Source organism: Acomys minous (assembly GCF_964271855.1).
Source record: "Acomys minous genome assembly, chromosome: 8".
NCBI lineage: Eukaryota > Metazoa > Chordata > Mammalia > Rodentia > Muridae > Acomys > Acomys minous.
In genome coordinates, this window is record NC_140489.1 from 15793878 (window position 1) to 15821154 (window position 27277).

Here is a 27277-nt window from a genome sequence, read left to right on the forward strand (position 1 = left end):
ACACTGCTCCTGTCTTATACTAGAACATTCCACATTCATCTTACCTTTTAAACACGAGGTAACTTAATCCCAGCACTCAGGCAGGCAGCAGCAGGCAGATCACCGTGAGTTAGAGGCCAGCCTGGTCTACACATAAGTCTAGGACACAGAGAAATCCTGTCCCGAAAAACCAACCAACCAACAAACAAAAATATGTGCTGGCCATCCCCTTAGCCATCTTCTGAGTCTTTCACCAGCACAAGGCATCAGGCTATAGATGTTAGTTTGAGCGCGTTGGTCAAAGATCTTTGGCCATTCCACATTTTTCTTGAATAACTACATGCTTCATATTTACACTTTCATACATGTATCCCATGTATTTTGACCATAGCCACTTTCTGTTCCCCTCTTTCATCCCATTTCACTTCTATGGAACCTTTTTTTCCCAAAGCATCCACTCCAACTTTCATACTTTTTCTTGTATGTCCCATTGGGTTTACCTAGAGCTGCTTATATGAATGAGCGTGCTTGGGTGCAGGTGCTAGTTCCTGAAACATAAGCAACTCCACAACGGCTACATCCCTGAAGAAAAATGATTCCCTGGCAGCCATTAAAGGACAAAATCTCCTCAGTTAGGGGGTGGAGCTTCATGTACCCCGCCCCACCCATGCTGGGGTATTGACAAGCCAATCTTGTGCAGATCACCACAGCTCTTCCAGAGGACCCGGGTTTGATTCCCAGCACACGGTGACTCACGCCCATCTGTAACTTCAGTTGTAGGGAATCTTATGCCCTCTTCTGGTGTCAGGAACATAGTACATGCAGCATGAACGCAGGCAAAACACATATACACATCAAGGGTTTTTTTTTTACCTTTAGGGAAAAACCATATTCCCCCAACTCCAGTGCTTTCCCTCTCTCTCTCTCTCTCTCTCTCTCTCTCTCTCTCTCTCTCTCTCTCTCTCTCTCTCTCACACACACACACACACACACACACACACACACACACACACACACATCACTTGCTGGCTGGGTTTTGGTCAAAGATAACAGAGAGAGCATGGTCTTTGGCCAGATGCTTTGACTTTGATTGGAGCTGAGTAATAAAGTTCCAACTCCTGTCTGGGCACAGTCGGAAGCCCAGGGGCAAGCCCAGCATTCACTAATGAAAGGCAGCTTAGTAAAATAAACAGAGACCTCTAAGTGCCGGCCAGCTGGTTTGTTTGAAGCTATCAGGAAGGCTAGAGTTTGGGAAAAAAAATCTCAAGAGCAAAAATAACTCTGAGGTCAAACACAGAAGCGGTGTGTGTGTGTGTGTGTGTGTGTGTGTGTGTGTGTGTGTGTGTGTGTGTGTGTGTGTGTGTTTTCAAGGGGGTCGGGTGGGCGATGGAGTCAGGGGCAGAGCAGGGGTGGGGCAGAATTTCAGTCTCAGTAGCACATGATCTACCACATAATCAGATAGATCCTGACCAGAGAGCAGGCCTCGTCAGGTGAGAAGACAAGAATCCAGTTGGCCTGCGAGAGGCGTGGTTTACACAAAGGGATGGGACTTGAGACTGGTCCCCTCTGCAGAGAGATCAGAGTTCACTAAAAGGTGACAGGAATGGAGACGTGGCCTCTGCCGGGCCGTCCCTTTGGCTTATGGAAAGCCTGGTACCTTGGTCCTTACTCAGCCAGGCTCTGCAATCTGCTGCTTTCTCTTGCCACGAGACTCCACTTCCGGGCGCTAGTGGCTGACTGTGCTGTTTCAGGGGTCCACAGAGGTCACATCCACCTCTAAGCTAAGCACGCACCTGATGGTCCTGCTGGAGGTGACTGTGATATTGGGGTTGTGAGCTCCACACCTCCAGCAGCAGCTTGCAGAGAAGCCTGTAATGTCTGTGAGGGAGGCTCTGGCCTAAGTAGGTAGGAAGACTTACCTTAAATGTGGGGGCTGTAGCCATGTTCCAAATTGGGAGGCTGTTTGTTATTGTTGTTGTTTTAATGTATATAGGAACTTTGCCCACATGTGTGTTTGTGTACCAGAGACATACATGTGTGTGCTCACAGAGGCCAGAAGAGGGTGTCCAGATCTCTTGGAACTGGAGTCACAGATGGTTGCAAATGCTGATGTGGGCTCTGGGGGACCTATGAACGAGCAGTCAATGCTCTTAACAATGAGCCACCTCCCTAGCTCCGTCAAACTGTTTTTATGAGTACAGCAGTTTGCCTAAGGTAAGATATTTAAGAGAGAGAAGGAGGGGGAGAGGAAGGGGGGAGAACATTGAGTTTATTCAGCAGGAGGTCCAAGGTCCTTCTGACAGATTGCAATATAACAGGGAAATACATGTAAAGGAAGCGGGGTTCACACTGCCCCCAAAGAAACCCAGAAAAGTTACAAAGCTGCCAGGCTTGCTCACCTCTACAGAACCAATCAGGTCTGCCAGAAGAATCTTAACCCTTGTCCATGAGCAGGACTTCAGTGACCGAAGGATCTCTCATTAGACCCTTCCTCATAAGGGTTTCACTGTGCCAACAATGACACTCTGAAGACTTAAGACCTCTGACCCATGAGGCAGAGAGCAGGCAATAAGCCATGGAGGGCATGAGGGTGGCAGGGACCATAGCGAGGAAGGAAGGGAGTCACGGTCTGCATTTCTCCTGCAGGTGGGGCCACTAAGATGTACTGCTGAGAATAAACTGAGGAAGAGGCGGGTTAAGAATGAGCCAAGACAAGCTGCAGTTACACAAATTGTTATAGTCTCTCAGCTCCAGATTCAGTCCTCACTGCTGCATCTGAGAAAGCAGATCTGATTCCTTCGCGTAACCTTTTCCTTTGCCATCTGGCCTGATCCCAAGCTCAGCAGCCAAAGACACACAAGGTTTTCTTTTAAGTCTGAGGAGTCCACATGGCACTTGTGATCCACAGTAAGTCGTGATATTCTGACTTCATTTTATCCAACAGTGTCTCCTAACAGTTTCCCTGCCCCCAAAATGTGGTTTTAGTTTCTTCCCCCCCTGCCCCCACCCCCGACCCCAGCTACAAGGATCTTCCTGTAGGTCCTGAGGAGAGCCTTTCCCTGCCATGTGGCCTTTCAACATGATGTCACCCGTCTGCCTGGCATGTTTTCCCTTCCAGTGTGAAACTTGGCTCACTCCCTCACAGCTGATTTCCCTAATCGTCCTGACTAAACCGGTTTCCCACACACACTCAGACTTTCTATCTCAGCTTCTTCCCAAGATCCCCCATCACAAAACATAACACTTGCGTTGTCTGCTTAGAAAAGTTCCCAGGGATTTTTCTACTGCCTACTGCCACGCTTTACCACGCACCTCCTTCTTCAGGTCACCTGTAATGTCGATCATTCCCCAGAGTAGATCTTTCCTGCCCCCGCCCCTCCTCCTTCAATGTTCCCGGAACTGCACTGCAGACACACAATTCCATGGTCATGCTTCCATCTTTACCCATCATCAGACTCACTCAACCAACACCTACATTTCTCCAAATTTCTCCTTTTTTCATGTGGGCACAAACAAACCCCAATTAAGCCCTCTCTGTGTACTGTGCACGCTCACCTCGTACCCACAGGAGATGGGCGTCAAGAGGGCTCTAATGACTGCTCCCAGTGTAATTTCACAATTACTGAAATCCCATGAGCATCCTCCGCAGTCCTGGCCAGTCATTCTTGACTTCCTTTTTTTTTTTTTTAAGTCTAAATTGTGGAGGAATGCCTTGAGTGGATGTAGCAGTTGTCAATAAAGCGCTGTTTAGCCAATCAGCTAGGCAGAAGGACAGGAAGTGGAAGGCAACACTAAGTAACTATTTCTTACGACCATTCGTTTCCTCCGCCTAAGATAAGGTCTCCTCTCCTGGCCATTCTTAGCCTCTGCCTATGTTGTTATTTCTTGCTACACTGTAACGAGAAAGGAACTTCTTCTAAAGGCTCCCTTCCGGTCCTTTTCTACATTCCCACCAAAAAGTCCCAGCTCCTCCCTCTCTCTCTGTGCAGAGGATGAAGCATCTCTCCTTCCAACCACAGCCAACTAGGTAGTCTTGACCACACCGAGACAACTGTGGCAAGTTCTCCACTCCCACTGCCAGCTCCAGCATAACTTCCCTCTCCACCTGAATATTTTTTTTTCTCTGCTAACAAATACCTTTGCCCTGAAGGGGTTGGTATCAGGTGCTGTGGGATGCAGGGAAGTGAGTAAACACACCCCTTTCCCGGCACACAGAAAAGTGGATCCACCTGACCTGCAGGAATAATACCTTTGAGAATTTGTATCTAAAAAGGATAACGCAGGCGCTGAAGGGATGGATAGCTCGGCAGTCAAAAGCACTGACTGCTCTTCCAGAGGAGCGGGTGTCCTCAGCACCTACGTGGTGGCTCACAACTGTCTGTAACTCCAGTGCCAGGCAATCCAAAGCCCTTCTCAGGCTTCCACGGACACCTGGCACACAAGATGTGCACAGACATATGTGCAGGCAAAACACCCATATACATAAAAACTAAAATACAAACAGTGTGCCAGCTGTACTACATGTGTACGCTAAGGCCTAGCTTCAAGTCTTACATCAGCCACATGAAATCATAAGTCTTAATTTTGACTTGCTAAGAAAAAAAAACCAAAATAATAACTTTAATTAGGCAACTAAGAGGTGTGTTGTTTTAGCTAAATGGCACATTTAGGATTAGGAATATTCTGTGGCTCACATGAGGAGGCTTCAGCAACATCCCAGGGACTTCCTGTCTTCATCCCAGTAGGTTTGGTTCTATTCAGCCACAGCCCCATGGTCTTAGGGCACCTAGCTTCCAGAGTACCGTAACACTGGTGCCCTAGGATGAGTGGCAATAGTTTCTTTGAGGAGGTCACTTTGTCATCTCTACAGTTGACAAACCAGACTGTCATTTAAGGTGGGCTTGTCCTGTGGAGACTGCTCAAATGTGTGTGTCTCTCACGGTTCCTTGGGCTACAAGGGTACCAAGATTATTGCTGGTTGGGCCCAGGAACAAGGCATTTCTATGTTGGTGGTTGTCAGTTACGAAACTTGTTGGCCTCTGGATCAGACATTGGCAGTTTAGGCCAACTTCTCGGTTTTTTGTTTTTTATTTTTCCTGTACTACACATGTCTCTTCTGCCTCTACTGAGGTGCTGGCCATTTCCCCAAGCCCCAGAGGCAGAGTAGGTGTGATTTACAAATTAAGTGTTAACTGCTAAATTCATAAGCATGGTGTGTGTGTGTGTGTGTGTGTGTGTGTGTGTGTGTGTGTGTGAGTGTGTGTATGTTATTGCTCATCTGAAAGATCACAAATTCAGAGATCACCCACTAAAGAAATGACTGCCACTGCTCATATCAGCGGGCAAGCATTTCCTTGCCGTAGAGGGGTGGGGGGCATCCAGAAGCCAGATTGCCATGCCATGTGGACCATATGAAGCTTATGAAGCTTACTGTGATGTTTGCCTGTCCTCCAAGGAGCCCATTTCAAGGTGGTGCTCACCTGTGGAAGAAAGAGAGTAGATATGGTAAATGTTCCTGGCAACTGAATTACTAAGGTGGTGTTCTTGGCAGCCATGGGAAATGTGTCAGCCAAGACATAGGTGAGGGTCACACTTCCCGCACTGATGGGAGACAAGCACTGCAGATAATGGGCCACCTTTCTTCTGGTGGCCTCGCTAAGGCCAAGGTTAGCAGAAGAGTAAAGAGTTGCAGCAGTGTGTGGAGAATGTCAATCTATGAATGAGCTGCTTAGTCTGAAACCTCCTTAGAGTAAGACTTTGTAATCCCAGGGTTCTGAGGCACCCAGAGACTCATAGGCATGTGCGTCCTTACCTGTGTGCACTTCATGTGCTATTACAGGAAGATGTGCAAACAGTGTCTTTGTTGCTTTGTTCACATGTGTCAGTGCAGGGATTTTTTTATTACTCTATGCACCAGTTACTTTTTTCATTCCTGTAAAAGAATACCTGAAAAAAGTAGCTTAGGGAAAGACAAGTTCAAGTTGGCTCACAGTTTGATGGTACCAATCCATAGTGATGGGAAAGTCATGATGGCAGGAGGTTAAGGAAGCAGCCGGGGACGTTGTTTCTAATCAGGAAGCAGAGACTGATGAACACTGATGCGTGGCTTGCTTTCTCCTTGTTGTATATTCCAAGCCCCCAGCACATGGCATGATGCAGGGTGGGTTTTTCCAGCTCAATTAAGCTAATATAGAAACCTCTCACAGGCGTGCTCAGAGCTCAACTACTAGATGATTCTAGAACCCAACAAGTTGAAGGTCAGTGACAACTGTCACAATCTGGGGGCGGAGTCTGGAGAAGCACTTCGGGATGCTGTTTCAGAACTGCCCTCAGAATGGGAGGTTTGCAGCCCTCAGTGAGACAAGTCACAGTATCCATAATGTCCTGCCCCAGGTAGCCGATGACCCACATGCTTAGCAGGGAAGCAAAGTCTCCAAGCAGGGATCTTCCGGATATTGCCTTTGCATCTAAAACATGACCTTAGACATAAAAATACAGCATTCTCCAAGGTCTCTCCACACAAAGAGGGCTAACAGATTAATTCCCAGAAGCCAAGCCATGCTGAATATCCTGGTGATGTTCCTGGGAGAAGCTGCAGGTAGGCAAGCATGAGATCCTAAGTTCTCACACCAGGAAGCAACTGCAGAAGGAATGAGCACAGTGCTAGCAGGGTTAGCTAGGCAGTGCCCCACTTCCTCGGGCTGTGTTCCCAGGTGGGAGTTGGGAGGACCATGGAAAAGACACCATCTGAAGATCATAAAAGAAACAACCACACATTCAAATGCAGCACCCATTAGATTAAATTAGAACGGAGTAAAGGCCTTTCCTATGAAGACATGTTGTTCTTATGAAAACATAAGCAGTGCATGAGAAGATAAAGTTAAATGGCCCTGGCTGGTAAGTCTGCATTCTGGGATAATCACCTCTTTGTCTTTTCCTAGAATCTGTTATACATATACTTCCGTGTGTGTGTGTGTGTGTGTGTGTGTGTGTGTGTGTGTGTGTGTTATTTCCCTTTACAATGTATTGTGAATTTCTCTGCTTTTTCACTTTTTTTTTCTTTTTGTGGTTGATGCTTGAGAAAGGATCTCAATATTATAGCCGGCTGGCCTGGAATTAAGTGTGCAGTTCAAGCTGGTTTCCGCAAAAGCCAAAGAGCAATGAGAGAAAAAGAGGAAAGACCATACCGTAGGGCATCTCTCTGCATTATGCCAACCATTCCTAAGTATGCCAGTTACTCCCATGCACTCATTTGTCCCAACAACCAACCTTACAACCTTCCAACTACAATCTTATTTGTACATAAGGAGAACTGAACCACAAGGCACCAATTGATTTGTCCCACATTAAACTGAATTCTGATGTTTCTGGCTCTGACTATCCCCAAATGCTGAGATGCATCTATTATCCCACCTTCATGGGGTGTTAGGACCATAAATTTTCCCACAGTGCTTTGTGTATGGAAGGAGAACCACCCAAAGTCTTTTAGAGGGCCTGCAATGTGCCTGCCTGTCTTTGCCTTCAATTCCTGCAGTGGCCTCTTGAGGGCGCCACAATGGGAAGAGGACTTCTTTGCTGTGCCCTTGGCTGCCTGAGTACTGACCACACAGCTTCCATTAGCTGGATCTAAGCTGCTCAACAGGCCTCCCTGCTTTCCACTGGTAAGACCTGTGGACAATAGAGATGGGGTAAGGCACGGATGCCCAGAGCACATCTTCTAAGTGTTTGCTCTGTACAGACATTTGGTGGCAGAGATATAGTGACCTATGGAGTTTGTCTGACTTGCCCAATGTTCAGTAATCCCAAGCTCTCCCCAGAACAGATTTACCTTCCTCAACACACAAGTAAAGGAGATGGATTTCCTGGGCCGAGGTTCTCAGTGTTCAGGGCAGACTGACATTGTATTATGTCTGTCCACTGCCTTCCCAAAAGGCAAGCTGGCTTCCACAGGGGAGTGAATTAATGATGCTTAAAGTTTAGTGCGCACTACCTCATAAACAGCCATGTCCACACAAAGACTTATGCTATATGTGAATGCTCTGAGCAGCTACGCTCTAAAAACCCCCCAATGTGTTGGCACACACCTGTTATCCCAGCACTTGGGAGGCAAGAGGCAGGAGGCCCCAAAAACATCCCTCAGTGGGGGAACTCGGCTTAGGCTGGTAATTCCAAAAGCTTCAACAAGAAACAAAAGCAGACCTTTTTATTATGACGCTAAACTCCAGAAGCTAGATGCAAAACCTGCTGTAGTATCAGTCATATCCTGTTCAATAAGAGGCAAACCCAATCTTCAGAGACATTATCATCAGGGGGATTGACAGAGGGACACTAGGGAATCTCTGCATGGATGGATTTCTTTCCTTTTTGGTTCAGAGGAGCGCTTGTCTGCAGGTGCAAAAACTTGGTGAACAGTGAATTCAGCAGTTACTGCCTTCTGCGTGATAAGAACGCATCCGCAAGAACGCAGCACTAAGGTATGAAAGCAAGGAGCGAGCATAGTGCATGTGAGCATAAGCAGTTGAGGTGTAGGGATGAAGGAGGCCCAGGGAGGTTCGCTGGTCAGCTTAGAAGGCCTCTCTGAGCCTCCCCCGCAGTTCGGATATGACAAGCTCCTCTTACAGAGCTCTGTGGGAAGTGAGAGCTTGTGCACACAAATTGGCTAACAGAATAACTGTCGGCCAAGAGTCAGTCAGGAAATGGGCTGATTTGCTGGAAAGAGGCTCGTCAGCTCATAGGCTAGGAGGTCAAGGTGAAAGGCTCCTGCGCCAGCCAGGCTAGGCACAGAAGGGACAGATACCCAGCCGATGATGCCATCCCCTTCGCTGGCAATGGCTCCCATCCTCCTAGCTCAGCTCCCACTCATCTCTTGCCAAGACCTGCTACCAGAAAAGGAGGCAGATTTGGATGTGATAGGGTCTCAGGCCTCGCCATCTGGTCGGCTACCTTCCTGGGCTCTAGTCTTCCCTTCCTCTCAAAGAACAAGGCAATAAAAAGCAGTTTAATTATTAATTTTTAAAACACTTTCATGAGACAAGTTCTTACTATGTGTTCCAGGCTGTTGCCCTGAGAGTTCGGTCCTGCATTGTTCTCGGCTTCACTGTGTGCCTGCCACATATAAACATTTAACATCCCAAATACTCTCCTCTAGCAGGAAAGGCTCCAACCTTAACCACCCAATAGGAGAAACACTGTATTTCTTCAATCAGCTCTGTCCCCAAGTTATCTTGGACAAAGCTGGTCTACACTTAGCACAGTCAGAAAACATGATCTCCTAGCTCAGGTAATGTGTAGTCTTGGAATGCAGCCAAGTCACTCTCCATCAGGTCAGACTGTTTCTTCTGTCCCTTACCAGCCTTGTGGGGTCTCAGGGCTAGTTACTGGACTCCAGCGAGCCTTTCTTGGCTTATCTACAAGGCAGAAATCAGAAAACAATGGGCCTGAGGCTCAGTGTGAGGACCAGCATTCATGCGGTGCTCAGAAGTGCATCTGCCCTGTGCCACATCCTCAGGAATTGTCAACGACCGTGGTCATGTTATAGCAGATATGGACAAAGGCTATGGAAGCAGCCAAGTGGGAGGAAAGGAGGAATCAGTGGGTGTGCCCTGTCTGCAGTCTTTACATTTGTCCTAAAAGGTATACCATAAAAAAAATGGCTGCAGAATGGTCAGCCAGCCAACCCATCACACCATGTTCTCGACGTCAGAACAAGAAGAGCTGTGAGAACAGAGACATAGTGGTGAGGGCAGATTGCATCATTTTCTCAGTTTTCCTACCCCCACAAGGTCCTGCTGGGCTGCAGAGTGGCAAAGCACTTTTCCAGGAACTGACTCCACTGGAGGAAGAATTTTCTAGAACATAATGAAACCTTTCGAGATTTGAGCAATACTAGTTATGCCAGGGAGCATCTATACCCGGACACTCAAGCACACCGCTCCTGCCCTTTTTACTTAGGACTGTTCACCTTGCCGGACTTCCTGCCTTCCCCAAAAAAAAAACTCTCTGTTTTCATAGAAAAGTGTCTTTGATTCTTGACCAAAGAGGAACAGCATCGTGGCTTCTATACCCAGCCCACTTCCTGTGAGCATGCCAGTTAATACCTTTTAGAACAGTGCCTCGTGAGTGTCGATCATGATTTAATACGTGATGCCTCATTTCAGAGTCTATTTGAGGATCTGCGTGGTAAAATGACATCGTGTGGAACTCGGTAAATTTGAGCAAATAGAAATGTTCAAGGTCAACACCAGAAAGTCAACAAGGTCGATCGAACCAGTTCAAGCTGAGGTCTGAGTTGGGCAAGTTCTAAGAATAGAGGTCTGTGTTTGAGCCACCCACACAGGGCTTGCGTTAGTGCATACAAGTCCCAAACACCCACTGTCTGTCCCTCGGCCCCTATAGAGCAAGTCCCACAGTGCCCTGCCCCACAAGTGGTTCACCAAAGATCTTGTACCCACTTCTTATTTGTTTCCTACAGGGGCATCCTCATGTATGTCTGGTGAAAATGCAGATGGGATTTAACCCCAGTATCACTGCCAGAATACAAGGCTTCTAAAATGTAAGCTGGGGTAAAAAAAGAAGTCTCTCTCTCACACACACACACACACACACAGAGAGAGAGAGAGAGAGAGAGAGAGAGAGAGAGAGAGAGAGAGAGAGAAAGAGAGAGAGAGAGAGAGAGAGAGAGAGAGAGAGAGAGAGAGATCACCCAAAGAGTTCCTATTGGGCAAAACATGACAAATTGACCACCAAGAAGGTAACTGGGATAGGTTCGGCCTCTCAAACACTGTAATAGCCACCATGGTCCAGAACTACTTTATTCTTTTTTATGAATATGCATATTTTGCCTGCATGTTTGTGAGCTGCTTGCATGCCTAGTACCTCCAGAGGCCAGAAGAAAGTGTTAGATTTCCTGGATCTAGAGTTACACAGACAGTCGTGATCTACCATGTGGGTGCTGGAAATTGAACCCCAGGTCTTCTGGAAGAGCAGCTGGTGCTCTTGACAGCTGTGCCATCTCTCCAGCCCTTGGTCCAGCGTTTCAAATGAACGAAGGTGAATTACGGAAAGGGCTTTCTATGAAAACTAACCAACCCACGAAGCCACAAATTTCATTAATTTATAAAGGAAATGAAGTTATGGCCATCATGTCCTCCGTGCCTTGGCTTAACGGCATCATTATTTACTCTGCATGGATTAACTTTGTTCTACTCGAGGAAAGATTAGAAATGAAAACTGGAAGCTGTGGGTGGCCTGCAAACAGTTCCAGAAAAAGAGTAATTGTCGCTTCATAGGAAGCCACGAGAAATACCCAGAAAATTAAGCAAAAATAAAAATAAAACGGCAGGGAGTGGGAATTGGGATGTTGGAAGATGCCAGGTGGAAGCAGAAACTAAGCTGACTCAGTTCCCCACCGGAAGATAAATCTGGACCACTCAGTTTGTCACACTGTGAGCCAGGTACATCTCACACTCTGCCACTAGAGTGGCCTCTGTGTGAAGTACCAGCTAACAATGGTCCCATACAAGAGTCATAACAACGGTGAGGAAAGAGCTCATCACCACGTAGGCTCAGAGAGCTGAGAAGCCCTCCACACCCCATGTCTGACTAGCTGACAAGCATTGCCAGCTCAATGCTTGGCCCCTCACACATGTTTAGAAGTAGGGTTAGTACACTAGGCCCTGAGCCTTCCGGGAGGAAATGAGCTCCCTCGGGGCTGGCCCTAAAGCCTTCTGGGTAACCCAAAGCTTGAATGTGAGTTGAACCTGAGCAAAGGAAGCCGTCCCTATAGCCAGGGGCCACATGCAGCAGGTATGCTGCTCTGACCCTGCAACTCGTTCTTAGCCCCATTTCACCCATGCGAAAGCTGAGGCACAAAGAGCTTAAATGGGTTGTCTACAGTCTAACAAAAAGGGTGGTGGCAACAAAGCTAGAGCCTAGTGCTCTACAGTGGGCACCTAGCAGTGTGTATGTGTGTGTGTGTGTGTGTGTGTGTGTATGTGTGTGTATGTGTGTGTGTGTGTGTACACATGTGTGTCCCTGTTCATGTATGCATGTGTGTGTGCTCATGTGTGTGTCTCTGTATGTGCGTGTGCATACCTATGTGTGCACTTGTGCCTGTGACTATGTGAGCCTATATGTATGTGCCTATGTGCATGTGTGTGTCTCTCTGGGTGTATATGTATGTACACTTATGCCTGTACATGTAACTAACTGTGTGTGAGCTCAGGTATGTGTGTCTATGTGCATGTGTGTATCTCTGTGTATATGTTTGTGTGTGTATTTGTTTGTCTCTGTGTGTGGATCTGTCTGTGTGTGTCCATGTGTGCATGTGTGTGTCTCTTTGGCAGGTCATACTCCTCTCAAAATGCTATTCCCAAGTCTCCCATTACTTTCCCTTACATTCTTGAAACAATTAGCCAGCCTTCTCCCAGCCCAGCCCTCCCCCGCCCCCCCCCCCCTTTTTTTTCTGTAGATAGCAAGTTCAGTGCTCAACCACTGCCAGCACACCCTCAAGGTCCCCACATCTAGGCAGAACCCTGTGTAGGCTCTCCTTAGCATCGTCTTATGAGCCTTTTACCTCCTAGATGTAGCCATAGACCATTCTAGAAGTAATCAGTGGACAAGACTTTCCCCACTGTGGCCTGAAAAGTGGCTCTGAGTCTCTCCTCGCCCCAGGCATCCTGTCTTTGTTCCCATACTGGTCCAAAGGTGAAGTGGGGGGCTGGACATAGGGTTCCTATTCAAAATTGGTGGGTTCTCCATCTGAAGCCTCACCTGCTTAAGAGGCTCCGAATTTTAGCCTCATTTCTTTTTCATATGGCCTAGCCCACTCACTATCCTTCCTGACACACTTAGGATATGAACACACACACACACACACACACACACACACACACACACACCACCTGCCACTGCGTGGACACAGCCAGTACAGTAGGTGGCACCCAGTACTGCTTGGACCAGGAAAGGCTAGTCTGATGTGCTCCTGGCACAGGGCGAGGCCCCTTCCTGCCCCAGCTCCTGCCCCTCCCAGACCTAGTGCTGCCATTCCAAAGCCACTCTCATCCCTGGCACACGGACACTGGAAACACTGCCTAGGACACTGCCTTCCTGACACAGCCTTGGGAGCCAAGAATCTGACCCTAAGGAAGAGTGGGAAACAGCAGCCACCAGAGGAGCTGCTTGGCTGCAGGGAGCCTGGCCTGGATTCTCAGGTAGAGCGCTGGGGACCTCCCACCTGCCTACACGGGGAGAGGTGGTGTAGTGTTTTCAGGAGGGAGGGGGTAGTGTTAGCATGGGGGCGGGGGCGGGCAAGTTGAGACATGTACTGCTGCAGTCTTTGTGCAACAGACGGGAGAGGCAACTGGGTCACTTGAGTGCCCATTGTGGGGAGACAGAGGCCCAGAGAGGGGAAGACATGCTTTAAGGGCACAGATAGACCTGTACCCCAACCACAGTCTGGTTTTCCAAACTCTGGATGAACACATAGTGTAGATATCCCTACTCACAAGAAACCAGAAGGAAGGTGGGCACTGGGAAAAGGGAAGAAAAAAGAGGGTGTGGGAGGGAGAACTGAGTGGTCCCCTGTGAGGGAGGGCTACATCCACTGGCTCTCCAGATCCACAGAGGGTACTGAATGAGACAGTGCCTGGAGGGAAGTCCTCAGAATATGCCCCACATACACACCCCCACCCCTACCCGGTGACACCAAGGAGACCCACTGACAGGAACCTCATCCCAAAGAGCTGGCCAGATACCTTAAGCCCTGGCCTACTTATTGCTATAAAATTCTTGCAGCAGCTTTGTGCTGTCAGAGTCCCCATCTTAGAGAGATGGAGAAACTGAGACATGGGAGGTGAAAAGATTTGTCTGATGGGTTGAGGTCTGAACCCAAGCACTATAGAATCCCTTGGACCATCCATTAGGCAGAGCCCTAAGGTGGAATACAGGGGAGCTACTGAGAGGCATGGCCACCATTTATCCACCTAGCACAGGGCCAGCCATGTGATGCTTTCACAGAGGCTAAGTGACTTGGGACACCAGGTACACACCGGACGCTGTGTTCATGAGGGATGCTCCGACTGCATTGCTTTAGCAACAAGAGGGCTGAGCTCTGTCCTGGACAGTGTGGGTGGAAACTCGGTGTTCAGCCAATGGACTTAGTCCCTCTCTGTTTGCTCCTCCGATAACTGTGATGACCTTGGTTAATATTCACTAGCAGACTCCCCCATGGCCCCTCAGTACCCACTATTTAAATACAGACTCAGACAGGGCTCTGTCTCCTCAACCTTGGTCACCACCCAGCCTTGAGACAACGAGTTGTGAGTATATTTTTCCCTGGGGAGACCTTGGAGGGGCCCCTGGGTCCCTACATCTCTCAAGCAGGCAGCAGACCTAAGACCAGGGCACAGGGTAGATAAAGTTAACCACACAAGTGGCACCTGGGCCTCCTGTTGCCATGGGAAGAGCAGTCCCTAAGGTCCCTTCTTGAACCGGGCTGCGCAGTAGAGAGTTAGTACCTTCAGGTGAGAGGAGACTAAGACGAGGAGAGGCCAGGGTGCAGCCACAACCATTTCCATGCAGGCTGTGCCTGCCCTTCTCTGGCCTGTGCTGTGTGGCCCTTTTTAGCTCCGCCATCTCCTGCATTGTCGGGTGTGGACCATCCCCCTTCAGCACGTAAGCAAGGTAAGACTAGAAGGACCATGGGAGCTATGTCTCTCAGGCTGACCTCTCCAGCTGTGCCCAAGGTGCACCTACTGGGGCCTCAGCTTGTCGGCCTCAGGGTGGCTGACTCAGGCACATTGACCTGTGAGTACTCTTTACACTGTGGGAGGGCAGGGAGGAGAGAGGGGGTGAGGGAGAGGGAGAGAGAGAGAAGAGACTGGGCTTACTTCGTGAGTGAGCACCCACCCACCCACCCAAGCTGTCCCATGTCTAAACAAAGCCCTCCTGTAACTCATTTCAGCCCCACAGCCCCACGGAGGAGGCTACTGTGGTTATAACCATTTTACAGACAAGGAAATGGGGGAACAGAGAGAGTAATATAGTTTGTCCCGATCCTACGCATGCCAGAGTTCAAACTGGGCCAGCTGCTCCAGACTCAGTGCTGCTGACCTCACACACTGAGGCATCTTCCCCCTCTGGGCTGTCGCCTTGGATAGCGGTTCATCTCGCTGCCCTAGGGAGCAGAAGAGCATCACCCTCTGCCTACCAGCCTTGCTCTATGGAGGGCTGGAGGGGTCTGCTTTATCGTCATGGTGTTTTGGAGATGAAGGCTGATTAGGTAGGCAATGGCAAGGTGGGCAGAGTCCCGGGATACCACTGAAACTGGTAGAGTAGGGTAAACAGGAGTGATTCTGGGCACTTGGTATATGCCTTTGCACACCAGTTCTCCAAACCAATCACCTTATCTTCATCATGTAACTGATGTTCTGAGAGGCTAAGTAAGTGATGTAAGGTCACACGGGGAGCAATAGGTGGGCCTCAGACCTGTCATTATAGCACTAATGATTTTTTTGTCATTTAGCCACTCTCTTGACATCTATTTCAAGTCTTTTGGCTTCACTTCTGTGCGTAGATGAGAAAGCCTCAGTCCTAGAACAAAACTGTTTTGTTTGCCTAGGCAGTTCGATGGGGTTTATAGGGTGTGGGTTAGCCTGTTTGGACTTCAGTTTTTCTCCCCATAAAATGGAATTAATACTAAAACGGGATAGGAATAAAACACATCTAGTGAGCATAGCCATAAGGACTGGAGCTAATAATCCTGTTTGCGTAGCTCACAGCTGCTAACAGGTGGTGGACGTGGACGTGATGGGGCTTGCACCTGACTCAGGCCTGGCACTGCATAGCAGGATCCCTTCTCTGATCATGGGAACTCTGGCTGCCAACCAGATCTCAGGACAAGCGCCCTCATGCAGCCTGTGGGGGCTTGGGAGGCTCCAGTGTCTGTCTATGCTATTTGAACTTGACTTTGTTCCTGCTACACCCCATTCTTCAAATGATTCCCCTCCTCTATGCCAACAGGAACTGAGGGTTAATGAGGTGGCATCATTTGCCCCAGGCCACTGGCAGTAACGCGGCACACCTGGCCTCCTACAGATGGTGGCCTGCCACAGTGGACTTTCTGGCTCTGCTTGGGTTACTCCTAGTCCATCCATTGTTCCCTTTCTGCTCTTAGCTGGGGTGGTGTAGAATGAAACAAAGGGCAGGCAGCATCACCTCTCTCCTGCCTCCCAAAGGCCCATGCCCACCAGCCTCTGAAGTCAAAGTGTCACCCTGTGTGACATCCAGTGGCTTCTTTTGGCTTCTGTCCCTATGCCTACAAGGTCTTAAGCTTCTTTCTCCGCTCTAGTTGTCCTCCCCTGCTCAGGGACCTGGGGAATCATAGGAGGTCAGCGGGGAGAAAGCGAGACTCGGGACCCTGAGGTTTGAAGGAATGAGATGAGATACAAAGGACAGTTAATATCCATTGTCATCTTTGTATAAGAAATGCCTAGGGCGGCAGTGGAACACTAACGGGCTTTTCCAAAGAGCGTTAGCTGATATGGTAAGCCTGCCCCAAATGTGGGTGCTTCATCCCATTGGATGGGAGAAAGCAAACTGAGCTCTGGTCTTCCTCTATTCAGTTTCCTCACCCTCTGACATGTGAGTCAGCAGCCACTTTGGGCTGCTGCCACCAGCCTGCCCTTCTACCATATCCCCTCAAACCATGACCAAAACAAGCATCTCCCCACCTAAGTTACCTCTCAACTATCTGGCCCAGTCCTAGCATTTCCATGGAACCTATGCACACTGATATGTCAGTTAGTGGTGGGCTCTCTCCAGGCCACAGGCCCCTCCCCATCAAAGGAGGAAATCAGAGGGATGATGGGATGGGGGGGGGGTCGGAAAGACTGAAGAGAGTGTGCTCACCCTAGCAGGGGCCTCTCTCCTCCCCATGCTAGCCTTGCCTCCTTAAAGCTCAGGAGACCCCAAAGAGGAGGAGAGCGCATCATCAGTATCTCTTCCCCCCTCCCCCCCCGAACAGAGATCCTTGGAACTGAGTCCAATGTCTGGGATGGGGAAATAGCTCAGTGAGTACGGGCATTTACCACACAAGTATGAGAGCTGAGTTTGCTCACTGGAACTCAAGTCACAAGCCCAGTATGGAGGCACACTTGTGCAACCCCAGCACTGGGGAGATACACAAGAGCAGCTCTCTGGCGTGTTACCCCGCTAGCCTAGCTGAATTGTCAATCTCCAGGTCAATGAGAAGCTGTTTCACAAGAAAAGTTAGATGACACCTGAGGAACCACCCCTGAGGAGGACCTCTGGCCTCTACATGGTACATCCATGCATACCAGCACTTACACAAACACGTACACACACATACAGAGTCCAGTCTCTGTGCACAGGGCACATCCTCCTCTTAGCTCTCCCAGACCCCCTCCATATAACTGAGGCTGTGCAGTCTGGGCTGTGCTTCCCAAATGTTGTTGGTTGCCTAGTGCCTAGTGATGGTCCTGGCAGGATTTGATTTGTCAGCCTCTGGCCTGAGGTCACTTTGCTGTGTTTTTGTTCCCACCCTGTGAAGGCCCAACCTCTTGACGAAGGTGGGGAATTTCCAGAGGGCTCACCAAAATCCAAACAAGAAGTGACAGGGGCATCAGAAATGGAAATACACAGAACTAAATTTAGTGTCATTTCCAGCCCTAACAACACGCTGCTTTGTTTAGGAAAACATCAGCATGTACTGGGCAACATGTGGGCAGCTCTCTTCAGATTATTTAAGGCAAGGAACAGAAAGCACAGTGGTGGCTAAGGAGACACCCGTGCGTCCTCTGTTACATAGTTGGAAAGATATTTTTCACAGGCCAAGGGCAGGCAAAATGCAGTATTTCTTGTTTTCCACTTTCCCCACTCAGGTTTGCAGATCCCAGACCAAGGGGGAGCTTATGGGAGTCACCACAGCACTGACCTTGTGTCTCTTTCTGTGTCTTCCAGGAAAATGACATCCTCCATCTCACGGGGGGTCCTGCTTCTGGCAGGCCTGTGTTGCCTGGTCCCCAGCTTCCTGGCTGAGGATACTGAGGAGGCAGACACCTTCCAGCAGGAAGAGACCATCGTTTCAAACCTGGCGGACTTTGCCTTCAGCCTGTACCGGGAGCTGTCCCATCAATCCAACACTACCAACATCTTCTTCTCTCCAGTAAGCATCGCCACAGCCTTTGCTATGCTCTCCCTAGGGACCAAGGGAGACACTCACACGCAGATTCTAGAGGGCCTGAAGTTCAACCTCACAGAAACACCCAAGGATGACATCCACAGGCGTTTCCAGAACTTCCTCCAAACCCTCAACAAGCCAGACAATGAGCTGCAGCTGACTATAGGAAATGGCCTGTTCGTCAACAACAGTTTGAAGCTGGTGAAGAAGTTTCTGGAAGAGGTCAAGAACCATTACCACGCAGACGCCTTATCTGTCAACTTCGCAGACTCAGACGAAGCCAAGAAAGAGATTAACAGTTTTGTGGAGAAGGGAACCCAAGGAAAGATAGTTGATTTGGTGAAAGACCTGGACAAAGACACAGTTCTTGCCCTGGTGAATTACATTTTCTTTAAAGGTAAGATGACATAACCAGCATGATATGGTTCCCATGGAAACACCCATATGCATCCTCAAGGACCAGTTTATGAGCTAGCTCTCACTCTGGGCTGTGGCACTGAGTCTCATCACATTCCTTACTCATCAATGGGTAAACTCTGACATCTTTTAAATCATCAATTAAGCTTGGGGATTGGTGTCAGCAAGCAAATTCGATGCCTTCTTTGAAGGATTTATCAGAACTTCTATTGTCCTAATGTACACACACACACACACACACACACACACACACACACACACACACACACACACAAAAGGGAGTCTTAGCATGTGCAATCCTTCCCCAACTTCAGAAGTGACTGCATTGGTTGAATTTAGCTCTGCTCCTTGGAACACCTTTGAACAGCCCTTCCATTGCATGCAAGTATGACCTCTGGAGACATAGGCTTGCACCTTGCCTCCACTACCTTGTTAACCTTGATACTGAACAAGCCATTTTACCTATTTGGGGTGTGACTGTCCATATTACCAGGGACAGAGCTAGCTGACTGCTCTGAGGTGATGAAGGAATTGGTGAGATCACACAGTGCGTAGGACTGTTTGGACATAAGGACCTGACCAACTACCTTTGACCCCCAGGCATGGCCTCAGGCTTGGAAGTGCTTAGTGCATTTGTACCCCAAGAGAAATTACCTCAGGAGGGTCTGAGAGTCAAAGCCAGGAGCCGCTCTGTCCTTCATGACTTCCTTGCCCCACACAGAGTCCTGTGGAGCAGAGTATCAGGCCAGCACAGCTCAAGTCCTAGTACTTCTGAGACAAGAGCACATGTCACCCCCTCTCTTACCCCTTCACCTCTTCCTACCCAACAAGAAGGTGGGATTAGGGTTCCTCATGCCCTTCTCACACTGGTGGCCTTGATGTTGGGTCCCTGAGACCACAGGCCACTCTGACAACATTGGTGATGAGTCTCTGAGACTCTTCTCCATTATGATGTCCTAGTTGGTGGTTCCCTGAGGCCCCTGCCCACTCCAGTGATCTTGACAGTGGCGGTCTTATATAGCAGATGACATCTGCATTCAACCAGTGGATGTAGAAAGGGACTTGAGGTGCCCACAACATTTGTCCTGAGTGATAATTGAACTCCCAGATACCAATGAGCATGGCATCCCTGATAAGAAGCTAGCAAATAGAGTTGCTGTCAAGGTTTCCATTTCCAACCCCAGGTCACCTTTCAGTGAGTATATAACAACTGAGTACAATGTTTTCTAGGCGCAAAGGGGATGGCAGCTGTCAGCATCTGTAATCTGGAGATTTTGTGTCTTCCTCTAGTCTTGAGTTACCCTCGCCAAAGTCCCTGGGCAGCCTGGAAGGGTAGTAGTACCTCCCGCCCCCGTGTACATGAAAGGCCAAGGCCCCAGGTTACCACCTCACTGGCTAAGACCTCCTCTCATGTTCCCCTCCTCCCCCTCTGCAGGCAAGTGGGAGAAGCCATTTGATCCAGAGCACACCAAGGAAGCTGACTTCCATGTGGACAACTCCACCACGGTGAAGGTGCCCATGATGAACCGCCTGGGCATGTTTGATATACGTTATTGCGACACTCTGTCCAGCTGGGTGCTGCTGATGGAATACCTGGGCAACGCCACAGCCATCTTCATCTTGCCCGATGAGGGCAAAATGCAGCATCTGGAGCAAACACTCACCAAGGAGCTCATTTGCCAGTTCCTCCTAAACAGGCACATGAGGTGATTCCCCAGACAGACACCGCCCCCTAAGTGTCCCACAGGACAGAAAGTGCCTACAGAGGGTGGATTCTGTCCCAGGCCCAGGCTAAAATAACCCTTCAACTCAGATAGTGCCAGACAGAGTCTGCGAAGGGACAGTACTCCAGAAGAGAAAGCCCAGGCCCTGCTTTGGTGGGACTTCCATCCCCAAAGGCCACAGTGTATTCTAACCCAGAGCCTGGGGCTGGGACATCATCAGAACTAGCAAATATTATGGCTGAACTAGCCACCAAGGCTAGTCTCAAATTCTGGCCATGGCTGAGGATAGAGATCAGGTGGGAAGTTTATAGGGGAATGCAAGAGAGCCTGCATGGAAGACCTCAAACAAGAAAGGGCAGCAACAGAGGTCTCTAGGCAAGTTAGCAGAAGGCTCTGTTCCTGTGTCACTCCTCCGTGGGACTTATAGGTCTCCAGGAGCCAACAGTCCTACAGTGTGCTCCAAAGGACAGAGGACCTGTGCACTCCCAAGCCAGCTTCTGATCCATGTTGGATGAAGACTTGTGAGCTGCATGGTACTTTTGGTAGGCCTGAGGTTAGGTGTGGGCAGATGCTGTTTCCGGCAGGCCCAGAACCCGCAAAATTTCAGGGAACCAGAAAAGGTTGAGACCAAAATGTATGACAGATCCTAAGGGCCGGTAAGACCCTATAGAACCTTGTCTTGTCCTGGGAGGCAGAGGGGCATGTCATCACTCAGCTACATTGATCCTGCAGCTCCAAGGAGAGTCCCTGGCTTAAGTGGAGGGCTTGGCCAAATGCAGCAGGGCACAGTGAGACACGGTTCTGTGTGAACTCCCTGAATCCACCTGAAGGGCTTCTCGGAGGAAGTGACACTTTGGGGGCTTCCAGGACCTTGAACTTTGAATTCCCATTGATTTCAAGTTCTCTTGGGCGAGATGGGGAGGGGGGGTGGGTGTGAAAGGAAAGTGCCTTGTCCTGCTGCCCATAGAGGTGTGTTCAGCGTGAGAACTAGCCAGAAACCATTCCTCAACTGGGTGGGCCTCAGCTGGAACCCAGACATCCATGAAACTCCTTTAAGTTTAACTCTTTCCTGTCCACCAGGTCAGCCAATCTACACTTCCCCAGACTTTCCATCTCCGGAACCTATAACTTGAAGGCCGTCTTGAGTCCACTGGGCATCACCCAGGTCTTCAGCAATGCAGCTGACCTCTCTGGAATCACAGATGATGCTCCCCTCAAGCTCAACAAGGTGGAATTACCTGACCATGGTGATATCCTGAGGTCCTGGGGGTGGGGGGGGGGGGTCTGTAGGGCATCACAGGGTGTGTGGGTAGCTCACATCCACAGCTGGGGAAGAGGGAAGGAGTGTCATCCAGGCTGAGCTTTCTCTGAGGTCTGTCAGGGTTCACTAGGACTGGGTGAGGTCAGATGGCAGCTGGAAGGGTCTTCTTATGCAGGTGGAATTATGATGCCTTCCCTGAGGTGCTGGTGCGGCCCTTCATCTCATCAGTGTTGGACTCAGTTTATGTATAGTCACATAGAGACTTAGTCTTTTGGGAACCCCCAGGAAGTGTTCTGGAATCATCCATCCCCGATATTTAGAGAAACTTGCGAACTACCCATTTTGAGTTATGAGTTCAACCAAACAGGCCACTGGTTCAGAGAAATAAAATAACAGTCCAGAATAGACGGAACCTTTTTTAAGAGTCTGGACATTGAAGGTCATCTTCAGAACCCTTGTCACAACATGCTCACAGCTACACACTGTAAAGGAGACACTTGCACAGAGGACACAAGGTTCCTTCCTCCCCCTGTAAAGCTGTGGACTGCATCCAAGGCCATGAGAGATGGCATCAGGGAAGGGGGAGCAATGGAGGGGAGTGGACTGACGCTGACAAAAGCTGAAAGATGATGCGGGGCCTTAGGTGACCACCTTGGAAGGGGGCTGGGGGAGGAGCAGGGGGACACAGAGGCAGTGAAATCCTGCTGGATGAGACCCCTGTGGGGTCTAGCAGTCATACCACCTCCAATTGCTCTCTTCTTCTCTCTCCACAGGCTGTGCATAGGGCCATGCTGACTGTTGATGAGAAAGGGACGGAAGCTGCAGGAGCCACAGTTCTAGAAGCCATCCCCATGTCTCTGCCCCCTGATGTGGCCTTTGAAAGGCCTTTCGTTGCTATAATATTTGATAAGCACACCCATACCCCCCTCTTTGTGGGAAAAGTGGTGGATCCCACACAGTAAACACCATCCTCCGAAGCCATCATTCCTTGAGGATTGTGTCCCCTCCCCAGTGACATTAAACACAGGCTGGCCTGTCCCATGCCTGAGTGATACTGCAAATTCTCGACTCTGTGGTTTGTGTGTGTGTGTGTGTGTGTGTGTGTGTGTGTGTGTGTATGTGTGTGTGTCTTTATGCCCTGAGTATGTTGTGGGTTTGAGGTCACAGTGTATCTTCATGCCCGCCTCCATCCATGAAAATAGGTTGTATGCAGAGGCAGCAGCTTGTGCTCTCAAAAGCATCTATCATATCTGGAAACATGGAGAGAACACATGTCTCATGTTCAAAGACCAAGATCCACCAAGTGACCTGGAGTCCCTCCCACTGTAGTGAGGCCATAGTCCATGGTGACCCACGCAGGCATCCAGAGCTGCCAGTTCAGGAGTCAGCTGTCAGCCTCAGCATCTCCAGATTTCATCCAGGCAGGATCACATCTCATTCCACTATGGTACCTCACCATGACAGGGCCCTCCATCTCCCTGGAGTTCCCTGAGAATGGCTAGAGGAGATTGTTGGTGAAGAATATTGTATGAGTTTTCCTCGGGAGATAGTAACAAACATCTACTCAGCCGCAGACCGGGTACCAATGACATCACTGTACTCAAGTCTAGCTTGGTGAACCAATGAGTCTATTGGGGGTAATTTACAGAGCATATATGAGTCAAGTGCAGCTGCATCACAGAAAAGCCCGCCCCCCAGCATGAGTGATAATTCTCCATAGTTACATCCCTGGACTTCCCTGTATAACCTCCAGGCAACTCCACAGAAGAGAGTCTCCTTTTCCCCAACTATTGCTTACTGCTTTCATGTGGTCAGGGAGAGGCTTGTAGGTCAGGGAGGAGCTTATAAATATCATGACTTTTATAGGCTTCCTGAGCTTTGTTCTCTGTTGTCATATATGACCTCCCTTCTCCCTCCAGAAGAAGATGTTTCAGTTCAAAGCAAGTAGCTACATAACAGAGTCCTTCCTCCATGGAGCAGGGACAGGACCCCAACCCGCTCCTTGTCATTTCTGTCCTGCCCAGGGGCTCACACACATCTCTTAGAAGCACCCCTCACCCAGTGAGCAGGGCGAGCATCTCTGAGTCTGATTCTACTTACTCCATGTCACCATCTTCGTTCTTGGTCATGGGACCATGGTCCCACGCCTCTGGATGGGCATCACAGGGGATCCTATGCTATGGGACAGAGCCCACCTCTTATGGTACCCAGGACTTCTCCATCATCACTCTGCCTGACTCTCAACGGATCTTCCCTTCTCTGTCCTCCCCATCGCCTCCCAGGGATAGTCACATTTCCAGAGCTGGGGCAGGAGGCTGTCATGGGAGCCGTCCTAGTCACCAGGCCAGACAGCTCCAATGACTGCAACAGCCAGAAGTTCCATTGGATGAAGCAGAATAGACCCGTTGCCTGACTCTCTCAGGATGCTCCTACTCTGGGGGTACCCTGACCACCCCAAGATAATCTAGGAGCCCTACCAGCTGCTCTCAGAACATGAACATAAAGGCCCAAGATTGAGTCATGGAGCTTCCTTTTTGTGTACGAGGTCGCATCTATGCAATTTCACATTGACTAAATTGAGATAAAATAGTTAAAGAGGGTGGTGGTGGCACCAGCCCTTAATCCCAACACAATAGAGACAAAAGCCAGGTGGATTGCCTAAATTCCAACCTGGCCTGTACAGGCTTGACCCCTTACTGATAAGTCATTTACAAGAGACTGCTTAGGATTTAAAGTGACATTTTTTGGTATGTTCCTTTTTCTTAACAATGGATTGTATATACTTACTGATCTAAAGGATAGATATGCATTAATCTGAGGTTTATGTTTTTTTAAAAAAGGTAATAAAAGTGCTTTAAGTATGTTTTGTTGGTCAAGGTAAGGACATAGGTTGAAAGGGGAAACAGATGTGAAGCTACAGGGCTCCCTCATAGAGAAGGGGTGAGGCAAAACCACCCAAAACAAATGTAAAAAGCCAGGTACAAGATACCTACGGCCTAAGAAATATATTTTGTTGGTCAAGATAATGACCAATGTTAAAAAGGAAACAAACATACAAGCAGCCTACGTAGGTACAAGATACCTACTATCTACATAAACCCTAAGATAAAATGAAAATCTATCTGATGTTTATTTAAAACTTAATGCCTTTTTTTTCTGCTCAGGACAAGCAGCTTGCTTCTAAAATGAGAAACATTTTCTCGGGAAACAGGTTGCAGCCTGGCTTATACATCAAGCACCACAGAGCCTAAAAAAAGGACATTTAGAACTATACAATCTTATTTTGATTCCAATATGATGATTGTATGTTCATTGTTAATGGTGATGTTATATTTTGTCTTTAAAGGAGGTCAAAACAAAACAGACCTGAATAAAAGAGAGACTGCTAACTTTGAAAAGTCTATGTTTACATGAATTCAAACTACAGAACAAACAGTTAACTTATATTGCTAATCCCAATTCATGGGAATCGCTCTAAGACTGGCTGAGACGTGTATATCCTGTATACCTTATACGTTCATAGTTTTAAGACTGTCTAGTGCTTGTGAAAAAAAAAATATGTTTTCAGAATAAAAGAACCGTACACTGACACTGGATCAGACCTGACAGGATTCATTCCTCCAACATGCTGAGATGCTGACATCCTGCATCCTTTATGGTCCAGCCCCAAGTGCTTTGGTTGCTGTTCCTCATCAAGAAAAGAACAGCTTCAAAGAAGGCTCCTGATCCAAATTGGTCCAGCGTTTCAGACTGTCCCACATAGGACTAATATTAAGCTTAAAATGTCTCAACATTTAGAGACTAGACCACAAATGCTGTTCCCAGCTTGTTTAACCATTGTTTTTTTTTTAATTTGGGCCTGCTGCAGGCATTCTCTGCCCCAGATCAGTTTGAAAAAAACTTTAAGAGAAAGATGCCCTTTTCCCTTAAGGGGAGTTGGGTAGGTTTTTGGTTGCTTTCTTGGGCTATAGATATATATTGTCATTAAAAGGTATAGAGATAGGGGTTGTAAAGAAAGAAAGGGAGAGAGAGTATAGAGATATGTAGAAATGATAGTACAAAAAGTAGATTATTGAATCTACTCCTCGACTTAAGGCCTTAATTGTTACTCACAAATAGGGTTTGTAGGGCACGGGCTACATGGCCAATGTTCAGCCATCTTGTCAGAGCCTGGGTTCCTACTTCTCCAGCAGTCTGCCATTCACCAGAAACCAACTGACCTTGTCGTGGGTCGGCAGTTAGACACCTGTTGTGGTTTATTGTGGGGGCTGGTCCTTCTAGACCCCCGAGCTACTTTTTTTCCAGTAAGACTACTGATAAGATCAGACTAAAGGCCACCTGCCTGCGAGTAGCAGTTCCGGGAACTTTTTCCTGACTAACCAGATTTTCACAACTTCTTTTTCTCTCTGGAATTTCTCTCCTGCAATTATAGCAGCTGTGAAGGTAGATACCTGCTAGAGCATTCCAGAGTTAGGTATCCATAGCAACCCTTGCTTACGCAAATACCCATGCCTCTGTGCCTATATAAACTCTGTGAAAATTTTCAATAAACGGGGTTTGATCAGAATCCAGACTTGCCCCCTTCTTCGTGTCTTGTGTTCTGTCCCTATACAGGAAAATTCTCCTCCTGAGCGTTAGCTGAACCCCGGCAGGCCGGAGCAAGGGTTAATTTTGATTCATTGATACAGAATTTTGTGTATTGATGCAAAGCAGGTTTAATTTTGATACATTGAAATGGAATACAAATTTGGTATTGTTCTTCACACATTATATTTCTACTCTAATATGAAGTATTGTACATATACAACTCAATTCATGTTTACAGCCATACCATCCTGAACACGCCTGATCTTGTCTGATCTCGGAAGCTAAGCAGGGTCAGGCCTGGTTAGTACTTGGATGGGAATATATACTTTTTTAATGGTGCATTATCAGTCTTGTAAAATAAACCTGTCTTTTACTCTCCCTTCACAACCCCCCCCCCCCACCACCGCTACCAACTGGCTTATGTGCCTGAGACAGGTCACAGGGAGCTTATCTCAGTGGCAGAGCACCTGCTTTCCATGTACAAAGATGCAGTTTCAATTCTTGACACTAAAAAGTATAGAAATTATGTGGGATGTGTGTGTGTGTGTGTGTGTGTGTGTGTTCAGAAAGTCCTTTTTTCTGTTTGGTCTAGATGGCCACTGTGACTCTCAACTGAATTTTTACAAATACAAACATTGACTTGTTCATCAGAAAAATCCATTGATTTTTTTTTAAACATCTGTGTCTTTCAAAATTTCTCATTCTGCACTTAGCTATGTGTTTCTTTCATTGAACTGTTCTTCTGGACCCTCTTGTGTATCCCTGAGTACTCATGAGAATATTATTTTGAATTGCCTTTTCAAGAATCCCTTAAATTCCTTTGAGAATCTGAGAATCTGGGATAGAGGAATTCCTTTGTCTCACAGGAGATGTCATGCTCTCTAACTTTTCTGTTTTCCTCCTACTTTTGTGTGCATGCCTGCTTCTAAGCAACACCCATCCTCTCCAACTTTGTGGGGTTTGTTTAGAGGTAAGACTCCATTTCCTATGGATGGGGCTAGGCATCCGTGATGCAAATGGTGTGCTAGTTTGAATCCTAGACGCACCCCTCAGTGTGACTTCTGTCCAGTTCATCTATAATTCTATCAGCAATGTTTATGGCTTCATCAA

At 48.2% G+C, this 27277-nt stretch overlaps 1 protein-coding gene and 1 long non-coding RNA gene across 3 annotated transcripts; one reads left to right on the forward strand and one right to left on the reverse strand.

Moving 5' to 3' along the window:
* Positions 1-2780: 2780 nt before the first annotated feature.
* Positions 2781-6159, reverse strand: LOC311603507. The gene is made up of 4 exons (XR_014781108.1): positions 5970-6159; positions 5411-5459; positions 3535-3738; positions 2781-2941 (listed from the first exon to the last, which is right to left on the reverse strand). It is a non-coding gene; the product is annotated as an uncharacterized lncRNA (long non-coding RNA).
* A 6846-nt stretch (positions 6160-13005) lies between these two features.
* SERPINA1 (serpin family A member 1) lies at positions 13006-22641 on the forward strand. 2 transcript variants are annotated; one of them, XM_084792470.1, is made up of 5 exons: positions 13006-13190; positions 17959-18575; positions 20031-20301; positions 21400-21547; positions 22354-22641. In XM_084792470.1, the coding sequence occupies exons 2-5, from the start codon at positions 17963-17965 to the stop codon at positions 22540-22542; spliced, it is 1221 nt and encodes a 406-aa protein (XP_084648596.1). In that variant the 5' UTR covers positions 13006-13190; positions 17959-17962; the 3' UTR covers positions 22543-22641. The 2 variants fall into 2 exon arrangements, with proteins under 2 accessions (XP_084648596.1, XP_084648597.1); XM_084792471.1 differs by lacking the exon at positions 13006-13190 and adding an exon at positions 14143-14297.
* Positions 22642-27277: the final 4636 nt, after the last annotated feature.

What these genes read in the sequence shown, in the direction of transcription:
- SERPINA1 (XM_084792470.1), top strand. Translation starts at nt 17,963, where the DNA reads ATGACATCCTCCATCTCACGGGGGGTCCTGCTTCTGGCAGGCCTGTGT. An exon ending in CTCCTAAACAGGCACATGAG is followed by an intron (nt 20,302 to 21,399) that starts GTGATTCCCCAG and finishes CCTGTCCACCAG; the next exon opens with GTCAGCCAATCTACACTTCC. An exon ending in CTCCCCTCAAGCTCAACAAG is followed by an intron (nt 21,548 to 22,353) that starts GTGGAATTACCT and finishes CTCTCTCCACAG; the next exon opens with GCTGTGCATAGGGCCATGCT.